The 11,321-nt window shown below is 39.4% G+C and overlaps 2 protein-coding genes across 3 annotated transcripts; one reads left to right on the forward strand and one right to left on the reverse strand.

The window, feature by feature from the left end:
• The first annotated feature begins 3,631 nt into the window (after positions 1–3,631).
• On the forward strand, positions 3,632–4,655 carry hbbe2 (hemoglobin beta embryonic-2). The gene is made up of 3 exons (XM_081600638.1): positions 3,632–3,783; positions 3,855–4,077; positions 4,450–4,655. The coding sequence occupies exons 1-3, from the start codon at positions 3,692–3,694 to the stop codon at positions 4,576–4,578; spliced, it is 444 nt and encodes a 147-aa protein (XP_081456764.1). The 5' UTR covers positions 3,632–3,691; the 3' UTR covers positions 4,579–4,655.
• Positions 4,656–7,028: 2,373 nt separating this feature from the next.
• On the reverse strand, positions 7,029–10,179 carry hbae4 (hemoglobin alpha embryonic-4). Of its 2 annotated transcripts, none has more exons than XM_008436244.3 (3): positions 9,851–10,179; positions 9,280–9,484; positions 7,029–7,242 (listed from the first exon to the last, which is right to left on the reverse strand). In XM_008436244.3, the coding sequence occupies exons 1-3, from the start codon at positions 9,940–9,942 to the stop codon at positions 7,114–7,116; spliced, it is 426 nt and encodes a 141-aa protein (XP_008434466.1). In that variant the 5' UTR covers positions 9,943–10,179; the 3' UTR covers positions 7,029–7,113. The 2 variants fall into 2 exon arrangements, with proteins under 2 accessions (XP_008434466.1, XP_008434463.1); XM_008436241.3 differs by having other exon boundaries at positions 9,238–9,484; positions 9,851–9,989.
• Between the last annotated feature and the right edge of the window lie 1,142 nt (positions 10,180–11,321).

Here is an 11,321-nt window from a genome sequence, read left to right on the forward strand (position 1 = left end):
TCTCAGATTTTTTCTCAGATTTTCTCTGATTGTATTTTTTTAATTGCTCATTTTTGGCTCGACTTATAAATTCATTTGCTATCTTTGCTCCAAACTTGGCCTGCAGCTTTTATCAGGGAGTTCTGGTTCTGGTCCAAACAGAACCAGCGCCGCCTGCGGAGGGGAGGCGGTGCAGATAACAGCCGGCTGGGCTGGTAGATAACAGCTGCAGCAGCAAAACGCTGCGGAGAAACGAAAACCTTCAACAACCAGGAGGAAATGAAACGACTCGTTTTATTCTGAAGAAACTAAAAACAAAAACTTATTTAGCTATAAAAACCAGATGATCATAAAATCACTTTAATGTTTTGTTTTTTTAATGTCTGTTTTATTAGTTTTAATGTTCAACTTTGTTTTAAGATGCTTTAGAAATAAAACGGACTTTTAAAAACAGCAACAGCTCAATAATTATTACGTTTTTCTTATTTAAATAACATAAATGACCAAATAAACTTGATATCTATAGATATATATATAACATAAACATTATAAACATTTATAAAAAGAAAAAGTTGAACCAACTTAATTGAATTGCTTCTATGGGTAACAAGCAATTCAATTAAGTTGGTTCAACTTAATTTATTAAGTTTAACCAATTCGGTATATTATAATCATCCAACTCAATTTGTTAATTTATATTTAACAAATGTATTAAGTATGTTTAAGATAACAGATGTAAGTCAGTTTTACTCAAATCATTTAGTTTACTGCAAAACATGGTAAATGGACTGAACTTTGACAGTCAAAGCACCTGGAGTCACATTCATCCATATGTGGCAGCAGGAAGCTGGAATCGAACCAACAACCTTCCGATTCCAACACGATGACGACTCTAGAGCCACAGAGGCTTCATCTGTCCCTGGTCAGCTGGAGTCCTGGTCAGACGAGGGATACTAATATGGTATCGAACTTTATTATGTCAAGTAAAGTCAAAGTAAAAAGTCCTTTAAGGAAAAGATTAGTGTATTTAGAGGACACTGTAAAAAGAGTTTTGCAAAATAAGAAGTTTGCAGCCTAAAGTATTTAGTTTGGAACAACTTAAAAGTTTGAGTCGACTTTCACTCTAAAAAGTGTTTTTTGGGCTGAAGTTCATCTTATGGACTTATTTACATTAATTTAACTTAATTCTTTTGCTGTTGCTATGCCAACTTACTTTTTTGTGTTCTTTTAACTCAAAACTTACAATAAATAGTTGAATCAACTTAATTGAATTGCTTCTATAGGTAACAAGCAATTCAATTAAGTTTATCCAACTTAATTTTTTAAGTTTATCCAACTTAATTTAAGTTTAACCAATTCAGTATATTCTAATCATCCAACTCAGTTTGTTAATTTTATTTTTAACAAATGTATTAAGTATGTTTAAGATAACAGATTTAAGTTGCTCTTACTCAAATCATTTATTTTCTTCTAATAAACATTTAAAATCTCTTTGTCTTAATTCTACAGAAAGTCGACTCAAACTTTTAAGTTGTTCCAAACTAAATATTTTGGAAAACTCTTTTTACAGTGTCCTCCAAATATATTCTAATTTAAAAGTTACAAATCTTTTCCTTAAAGGACTTTTTGCTTTGACTTTGCTTGAAATAGTTCAATATTTGTATCCCACTCCAGCTGAGGGACAGATTCCCCAGTGGCTCTGTGGGTAGAGAAGTCATCTTGTGACCGCAAGGCTGTAGGTTCAATTCCAGCTCCCTCCTTCCGGTATGGATATTGGTGTGTGAATGTGACTCTGATGTGATGTCACTGCCTTAAATCTGTTGTTTAAATCTTAATAAATTTGTTTAAAAAATTAACACATTGAGTTGGATGATTAGAATTTATTGAATTGGTTAAACTTAATAAATTAAGTTGGATAAATTTAATTGAATTGCTTGTTACCCATAGAAGCAATTCAATTAACTTGGATCAACTTTTTCTTTTTAGAGTGTAGAATTAAGACAAAGAGATTTTAGATGTTTATTACACTCTAAAAAGAAAAAGTTGAATTGGTTCAATTCAATTAAGTTGAATTGAACCAATTCAACATCAAAATTTTTTATATTTTGATGTTTTTATATTTTTATAAAAACACAAGCAATTCAATTAAATTTATCCAACTTAATTTATTAAGTTCAATATATTCTAATCATAAAACTCAATGTGTTAATTTTTAAAACAAATTTATTAAGATTTAAACAACAGATTTAAGGCAGTGACTTCACATCAGAGTGGGATATAAATATGGTGTTGAAATTAATTATTTCAAGTAAAGTCAAAGCAAAAAGTCCTTAGAAAAGATTTGTAACTTTTAAATTAGAGTTTATTTAGAGGACACTGTAAAAAGAGTTTTCCAAAATATTTAGTTTGGAACAACTTAAAAGTTTGAGTCGACTTTCTGTAGAATTAAGACAAAGAGAATTTAAATGTTTATTAGAAGAAAATAAATGATTTGAGTAAGAACAACAATCTGTTATCTTAAACATACTTAATACATTTGTTAAAAATAAAATTAACAAACTGAGTTTGATGATTAGAATATACTGAATTGGTTAAACTTAATAAATTAAGTTGGTTCAACTATTTTCTTTTTAGAGTGTAAGTTTTGAGTTAAATGAACACAAAAAGTAAGTTGTCATAGCAAAAGCAAAAGAATTAAGTTAAATTAATGTAAATAAGTCCCTAAGATTAACTTCAGCCCAAAAACACTTTTTAGAGTGTATTATTATTATTATTATTATTATTATTATTATTATTATTATTATTATTATTATTATTATTATTATTATTAAATAATGTGCTCCATTGATCTGCAGCTGCTGGTTTTTCTCCACATGGAGTTAAATTATATTAAATTATATTAAATTATATTAAATTATATTAAATTATATTAAATTATATTAAATCATATTAAATCACATTAAATCATATTAAATAATATTAAATCATATTAAATCACATTAAATCACATTAAATCATATTAAATCATATTAAATCATATTAAATCACATTAAATCATATTAAATCATATTAAATCACATTAAATCATATTAAATCATATTTCTGCTTTTTGTCTTCAAACACAAAAATGTTCAAATCATTTAATTAAAACCAAATAAATTTAATTATCATCATGTTTTTATGAATTGATGATTTTAACGGTGGAATTTGACAAAATGTCATTTTCTGGTTTTCATGTTTTTATATTTTGATGTTTTTATATTTTGATGTTTTTATTTTGATGTTTTTATATTTTTATATTTTGATGTTTTTATATTTTGATATTTTTATATTTTGATGTTTTTATATTTTGATGTTTTTATGAAGTAAAGCTTTTTGTCTGAAATGTTTTATAAATAAACTTGATTGAATTTATTTATAAAACGGATTGAAACAAACAAAAGTTATTAAAATATTTTTTAAACTGAATTATCTGAACTTACATTAAATTTACTGTAAAACATTTCAGTTTTACGTCAGTGAACGTGGGTCGGTTCGGATCAGTCCAGGTTTTTCTGGTAAGTTCTGGAGGGATGTCCGGTTTATCTCCAGCCAATCAGCGGCCTCCTCCTCAGGGCGTGGGGAACCGCGCGGGCCGTTAAATGGACCCGGTTCGGCCTGCGGATCCATTCAGCGTTTCTCTTCGAGCCTGAAGCAGAACTCGACAGCAGCCATGGTAGCCTGGTCCGATCAGGAGCGCAGCATCATCACCTCCATCTTCTCCAACCTGGACTACAACGATGTGGGCCCCAAGGCTCTCACCAGGTACCGGTCCGGTCCGGTGCGGCTCGGTTCTCCCAGCCTTCTGCTCCCTCTCACCGCCTCTCTGTCCGCAGGTGTCTGATCGTCTACCCCTGGACTCAGAGGTACTTCGCCGGCTTCGGTAACCTCTACAACGCTGACGCCATCAGAACCAACCCGAACATCCAGACCCACGGAACCAAGATTCTGCACGGCCTGGACCGCGCCGTCAAGAACATGGATGACATCAAGGCCACCTACGCCGAGCTGAGCGTGCTGCACTCCGAGAAGCTGCACGTCGACCCGGACAACTTCAAGGTAGGACCCGCGGCTCCCCGCACACCCAGCGTGCGGGACCCGGCGCTCCGGCGGCTCCCCGCACACCCAGCGTGCGGGACCCGGCGCTCCGGCGGCTCCCCGCACACCCAGCGTGCGGGACCCGGCGCTCCGGCGGCTCCCCGCACACCCAGCGTGCGGGACCCGGCGCTCCGCAGCCCGGCGCTCCGGCGGCTCCCTGCACACCCACCGTGCGGGACCCGGCGCTCCGGCGGCTCCCCGCACACCCAGCGTGCGGGACCCGGCGCTCCGGCGGCTCCCCGCACACCCACCGTGCGGGGCCCGGCGCTCCGGCGGCTCCCCGCACACCCACCGTGCGGGCAGCCGCTGATCTGTTGCGTGTTCCTCCCGCAGCTGCTGGCTGACTGCCTGACCATTGTCATCGCCGCTAAGATGGGCTCCGGCTTCACCCCGGATATCCAGGCGACCTTCCAGAAGTTCCTGGCCGTGGTGGTGTCCGCCCTGGGGAAGCAGTACCACTGAACCGGGCGGCGGCGGCCCAGAGCCGGGAGGGGAAGCGGTTCTCCTCTGGGAAGAAATAAAAGCTGAGAAAAGCAGAACGTTCTCCTGAGTCCTGTTTTAACACCAGAACCAAACATCACACAGTCATGTTCAAAAATAAAATGAGTTTTTTCAGCGACATTATTATTATTATTATTATTATTATTATTATTATTATTATTATTATTATTATTATTATTATTATTATTAGCTTCGGTTCTAAGACTCTGAGCTGTTTTCCGTTTGGGGCCAAAATATTAAATAAGAATATTAAATAATTCAAAATATAAACAAAATAATATATTAAACATTTATATTTATATAGTTTGAGTCCAAACATAACTCATGTATTACTGCTAAATTTATCTGTAGAGCAAAACTAACAATAATAGTTTTAAAGAAAAACATCCATCAATCATTGATATCAGTTATTAACAGCCTGATATTTGATGTTATTGTAGGAAAACTAATATTAATTTCATAAACATTTTCTTCTCCTCCGTCTCTGAGCTGAACTTCCGGTTTGGTCCAGCAGGAGGCGCCATGTGGATGAAGAGCAGCAGAAGCGACCAGATTTAGTTTGGAAAATCTATAAACATTTTAAAAAATCATTCATCAGGAAATCATATCAGAAAAAACACGTTTAATAGATCTGGAAAAAATAGATTTTTACGAAACATAAATTCTCCTTTTAGCTCCAGAGACAGTCAGAGACGTGATGTCATTTCCTCCTGACCAGGACCAAATGTTGTCCAATCACCATTTTATTAAATCCTACAGTCTTTGTTCGGTAATAAAAGGTTTTATGCTCTTACTTTGTCTCTTCCCATTAAATGTGTTATTACTGATAAACACCATTTTCATGAATTAGGAAAAGGAAGTTTATAAATGTCCTCTATAGAGGACAGAAATGACCTGCTGGTGGTCAGGAGGATATGATAATGACAATATTATAAATAATATTATGAATAACATCATAAATAATATAAATAATATCATAAATAATATTATAAATAATATCATAAATGATATCATAAATAATATAAATAATATCATAAATAACATTATAAATAATATAAATAATAGGAATAACGGCTTCAGCACCACGGACAGAGCTTCTTTTTTCTCTTTCTTAAAAATATTCATAATTTATAAAAAATCTAATACATTTCGTCTCATTCACAGTTTCCATCAGTTTTCTATAATATTTAGATGAATGATAATAATTTATTTATTTGATACTTTAGATTTATTACAGATCCCAGAAACTAGTGATGTTCATTTTTCAACACATTCATGTTGATTTACTGGCTGTAAGGTGACGTCACCTGCACCCCGCTGGCCAATCAGCGGCTCCCTTTCTGTCATGTTTGTAAGTTTTTGTTCTTCATTTTTAATTCAGATTTTTTCCTCTGCTGCGTTTTAACTCTTTATCTGCAGGAAGCGTTCTGCTGATTGTCCACACGGTGGTGCTGTTGCTTAATTTACTATTTTTCCCATCCATTTTCTAACTGCTTGACCCTCAGGGGTCAGGAGGAGCTGCTGCCTCTCCAGCAAACGCTTCAGGTGAGAGGCGGGGTCACCTGGACGGGTCACCAGTCTGTCGCAGGGCAACACAGAGACACACAGGACACACACACACTCACAGCTAGGGACATTTTGTAGAGGCCAACTAACCTGACAGTCGTGTTTCTGGGCTGTGGGTTGGAGCCGGAGTACCCAGAGAAAACCCACCATGCACAGGGAGAACATGCAGCTCCATGCAGAAAGACCCGGAATCGAACCAGAACCTTCTGCTGTAAGGCAGCAGCTCCACCCACTGCTCCACTGTGCAGCCCAGCTATTTTTTTTCTGGTTCTCCAAACGTGGCAAAGATTTGTTGTTTTTTAAAATCTTCAACATAATCAGAACTTTCTAGTTTGTCTGAATTCCTTGTCATGGATCTTCTGCTGGTTTTCTTTTATTACAGATGTTTTTATATCTTTACATTTTCAAACATACATTTTGGTTATTTAATTTCCAATGTGTGAATAAAGTTTGGATGGAAATAATTTATACTTTCAGTGGATTAATGAAGTTTGATAAATTATTTTAACGCATTCAGTTTTATTAGTTCTTTAATCTGAAATGTTTATGTTTCTGCATAATCCACAAAGCAAAGGTTTGGACCGAGCACACGGCCCTGCGGCCCGCCAGTCAACATTGGAATCTGAATATATTAATACTTAAAGGTAGATTTATTGTAACACCAACATGAAAATTATTCTCATAAAATATAATTGTTAAAATCTTTGTATCGTCTCCAGTTTATGTTCATGAAACTGAAATTAAATGTGTCAAAATAAAATTTAAAAATCATAATCAGCATTTCACCAGGAGACACAAACGGCAGCTTTAATAAATGTTTATACAATAAAAACACAAATGACTCATTTAAGCTGCAGGTGTTTATTTTAATAAAACCCAGAAAGAAAAACATCGTTTACATGTAAATATGATCCAGAACGGAGGCTGAGCTCATCTGTACTTCTCAGACAGAACGGCTGCGAAGGCTGACAGGAACTTATCCATCGCAGCGTGAGCGACCGGCGTGAACTCTGACCCCAGGTAGCAGGCCAGCGTGACGAGCATACAGTGAGAGAGCAGCTGCAGGAGGGCGAGAGAGAGAGGAGCAACGGATAAAAACTGGAGCAGAACCTGGACGGAGCAGCAGGAGAAACGATTAATTCACATTTCAGAAGAGAAACAGACAAAAAGAGGTTTGGTTCATTAATATCTGCCCTTTGACCTGTGAGGCGCCACCAGGCTGAGGTTTGGGTCCACTTTGGTTTGATTTTTATATCATTAAACTTGCTGGCATCATTCAGTCCTTTTCATTGATCTCTTATCATATTTACGCTGATGACATTCAGTTGTGTTTTTCATCACCGACTTGGTCCAGTTGACCTGGAGAAAATCCTTCATGCTTCTGTCTGGGTCACTGTAACGTCCTGCTTACCTGCCTGGACAAACCTCACTTCCTGTCTGCGATCTGCACAGAGCAGCAGCCGGACATCTCCTGCTGCTTCTCTGCTGCTCCACATTCACCACACTGGCTCTGGTTCTAGGATTCGCTTTAAAGTTCTTGTGCCGACATGCAGAGCGTTTGGCCAGGCTGCTGACCATCTGACCGTCTGACCGTCTGACCGTCTGACCGTCTGACCGTCTGACCGTCTGACCGTCTGACCGTCTGACCGTCTGACCGTCTGACCGTCTGACCGTCTGACCATCTGACCATCTGACCGTCTGACCGTCTGACAGTCTGACCGTCTGACCATCTGACCATCTGACCGTCTGACCATCTGACCGTCTGACCATCTGACCGTCTGACCGTCTGACCGTCTGACCGTCTGACCGTCTGACCGTCTGACCATCTGACCGTCTGACCGTCTGACCGTCTGACCGTCTGACCGTCTGACCATCTGACCGTCTGGCTGTTGTGTTTCTTCTGCTGGTTATTCATTACGGTGCCCTAATCCTAATCCTAATCCTAACCCATAAATAAGTTGTCATATAAAATGGATGTTCTTCACGACCTTTATCACATTTCTTATTTTCCAAAACAAATTTTAATGTTTAACCAGATTTTGTGAAACAGGTCGACTGAAACTGGAGAATAACAGTGAAGTGGAAAGAAAAATAAATAATTTAAAACATTTTATAAAACGTGCAGCAGTCAGAGAAACCCAACAGATTCACTTTCACAAGTGAAGCGTTACAGGTGAAATATTTCACTTGATCAATAGATTAAAAAAACTACTGGCTTTGTTTCAAATACAACAAACGCAAAGAGCAAAAATGAAGAAAAGAGGAAAATAAGGGCAAGAGGAGAAGCAAAAAGTTTAAAGACGAAGAAGGAGAGAAAGAAAAGAAGAAGTTTGTTTCTAAAAAAACCAAAAACCAGAAACAACAAAAAGAACAAAACAAGGAAAAAACAGAGAAATGGTTCAAGTTTTCAACAAAACAGCATCAGTAAACACCTGAGTGTGTGTGTGTGTGTGTGTGTGTCTCTCTGTGTGTGTGTGTGTGTGTGTGTGTGTGTGTCTCTGTGTGTGTGTGTGTGTGTGTGTGTGTGTCTCTGTGTGTGTGTGTGTGTGTGTGTCTCTGTGTGTGTGTGTGTGTGTGTGTGTGTGTGTCTCTGTGTGTGTGTGTGTGTTTCTGTGTGTGTGTGTCTCTGTGTGTGTGTGTGTGTGTGTGTGTGTGTGTGTGTGTGTGTGTGTGTGTGTGTGTGTGTGTGTGGAGCCCTCAGTGGTCCTGCAGGTCGGCATCCTGCATGTTCCACTTCCTCCCTGCTGGTGGCAGTAACTTCCTCCTCAGCAGGTCAAAGTTCATCTAATGAGCCGTTATTGGCTCCAGCTGAGTGAAACCAGGGAGGAACTGACACATGCAGGATGCCGGGCCTCCAGGGCCCACGGCGGGCTCCACTGAGCCCGGGAACCACGGTCTGAACCACCGCAGAGACGAGTATTTTCTAACGTTTTAGAGACACGGCCTTCAGATTAAAGTTTTAAACGCCGACAGCCTGGAGGTGAAACTGAGAGAAAGTCTCAGGTGAGTTCCAGGAATATGTCTGTCTGGGGAGGATAATTACTGACCTCTGACCTCTGACCCTGACCACAGACCCCAGCCTGACCCCAGCCTGACCTTGAAGTTGGTGGGATCTATCCGCAGCTGGTAGGCGTGCAGCGTCTGCAGCGGCGCCAGCGTGACGGTCAGCTGGCTGATGTCCTTGGCGCCCTCGGCGATGGCCAGGACGATCTTCTTCCCGTGGGAGCAGAGGTGGGCGGAGCCAGGGCTGATGTCCAGGTGGGAGAAATACGTCTTGGTGCCGGGATACGAAGCAAACATCCTGCAGGACAGAAGAGCAGGGTCATGTCCAGGTCCAGAGAGGAGCAGAAATCATTTAGTTTATTTAATATAATGTTCAGTTTTCAGTCATGTTTTCACCTCCTCACCCAGAACGTCATGAAGGGAACCGTTATAAACTAAACATTTATCTTGTAGACTAATCTGCTAACTAAATATTTAGTTTGTGAATTAAAGGTTTAGTTATATATCTTCTCTTATGACTTCCTAAATAACCCAAATTACTACTGTTCAATTTTACAGTGTAACAAAAACCATCCCAGACTTGAACTATTCCATCCACAGCCATAGTGACAGAGGCTCGTTGCTTACGTCACTTCATCACATGAGTCGGTACCAATCCGTTTACCTGAGCAGCGCGTCAGATCCGATGTCTTCAGCCACCGGAGTCAGACGCTCCCAGATCTCCTTGATCAGCTTCTTCTCCTTCTTGGACAGCATCCTGCCCCAGGTCACCGAGACACGGACTCGTCCCCGCAGTCACCAACCATTTTATCACTGCTTTGGCTAAACGGCTAACTGACCCTGTAACTAACTCACTAACTTTAACTAACCTTAACTAACTTCATCAAAGCCAAACGGCAGAAAAAGATCAATAATTCCTGTCGGAGGGAAAACGAGCCATGAAGCTTCAGCCTTGTTGTTCCTCTGCCTTATCAGACCGCCGCCAGCGCAGGGCGGGGCGGGGGGCGCCGGGCAGGGCGGGGGGCGCCGGGCAGGGCGGGGCGCCGCAGCCCTGCTATCCTCCCTCCTCTGTGCGTCATGATGCTCCAGTAGCAAACTGTGTCGCGTCTCCTGGGGATTTCCTCTAACTGAGCTGAAGCCTCATCCAGGTTATTAATTAGTGGTATTAAATATTATTCACCTTTAGTTACATTATCTCACATGAAGAAGCTCCTTGAATAAAATACCAGAAAGCAGAACAACATTATTCTGATTATTATGGGTTAATTATGTGGTGAACTGCTGGAGCTTATGGCTTTTTATTCTTTTCAAATATGTAACCAAATATGTTTTCAAGGGTTTTTTAGATAAAAATGCTTCTATTCATGAATATTTTCTTTTCTGCTTGCTACCACTGCACCATATTGTTTTTATATTGATAATAACATAAGAGACTACAGATGAAAACTAGCATTGATGGCTAACTGGCATATTTTGTAATGAGCATTTTGCTTTTGAAATAAATAAACAACATTCATGTTGTCAACACTTGACAACAACAAAAGACACTCAGACGTCAACATATTTATGTTTTAAAACATCTTTTACTAACTTTAAATGTTAAAATAAGGACATTTTAACTTCAGGAGAGAAACAAACGTAAACATTGCTGAGCAGATAAAGTCGGCCATCTGCAGGGTGGAGCGTGTGAAGCATCTCATAACACTGAGGATCTTTGCTCTGTCCGACCTGCTGACCCCAACTTCGGTTCAAACTCCTGCAACTTCCAGTATTTGGATTAAACATGACCCAGCAGGTTTTACAGTGTAGACTGGAGAAAACCTCAAAATGAGCAGAACATCAGCAACTTTTCAGTAAATGCATCAAAGCAGAAAAACATGATTTTTTTCTTGTTTTCTAACAATAAATTTCCTGAACTAATGTTGAGTTAATGAGTTTGATGTGTTGCTGATCAAAGTTTAGTTTCTACCAGGAGAGGCTGTGGGTGGGAGAGAGAGATAACCTCGTGTCCTGAACCCGCCCGCCCTGCATCACCCCCCAGCAGATAGGAGAGAATAGAAACTCTTTTCTGTTCGGTTGTTAAAGTCTTGGATGGAGGATTCACTAAACAAGAATGGCCTGGACTCAGAATCCCA

This window comes from Poecilia reticulata, chromosome 19, assembly GCF_904066995.2.
Source record: "Poecilia reticulata chromosome 19, P_reticulata-male-v2, whole genome shotgun sequence".
In the NCBI taxonomy this organism is placed as follows: domain Eukaryota; kingdom Metazoa; phylum Chordata; class Actinopteri; order Cyprinodontiformes; family Poeciliidae; genus Poecilia; species Poecilia reticulata.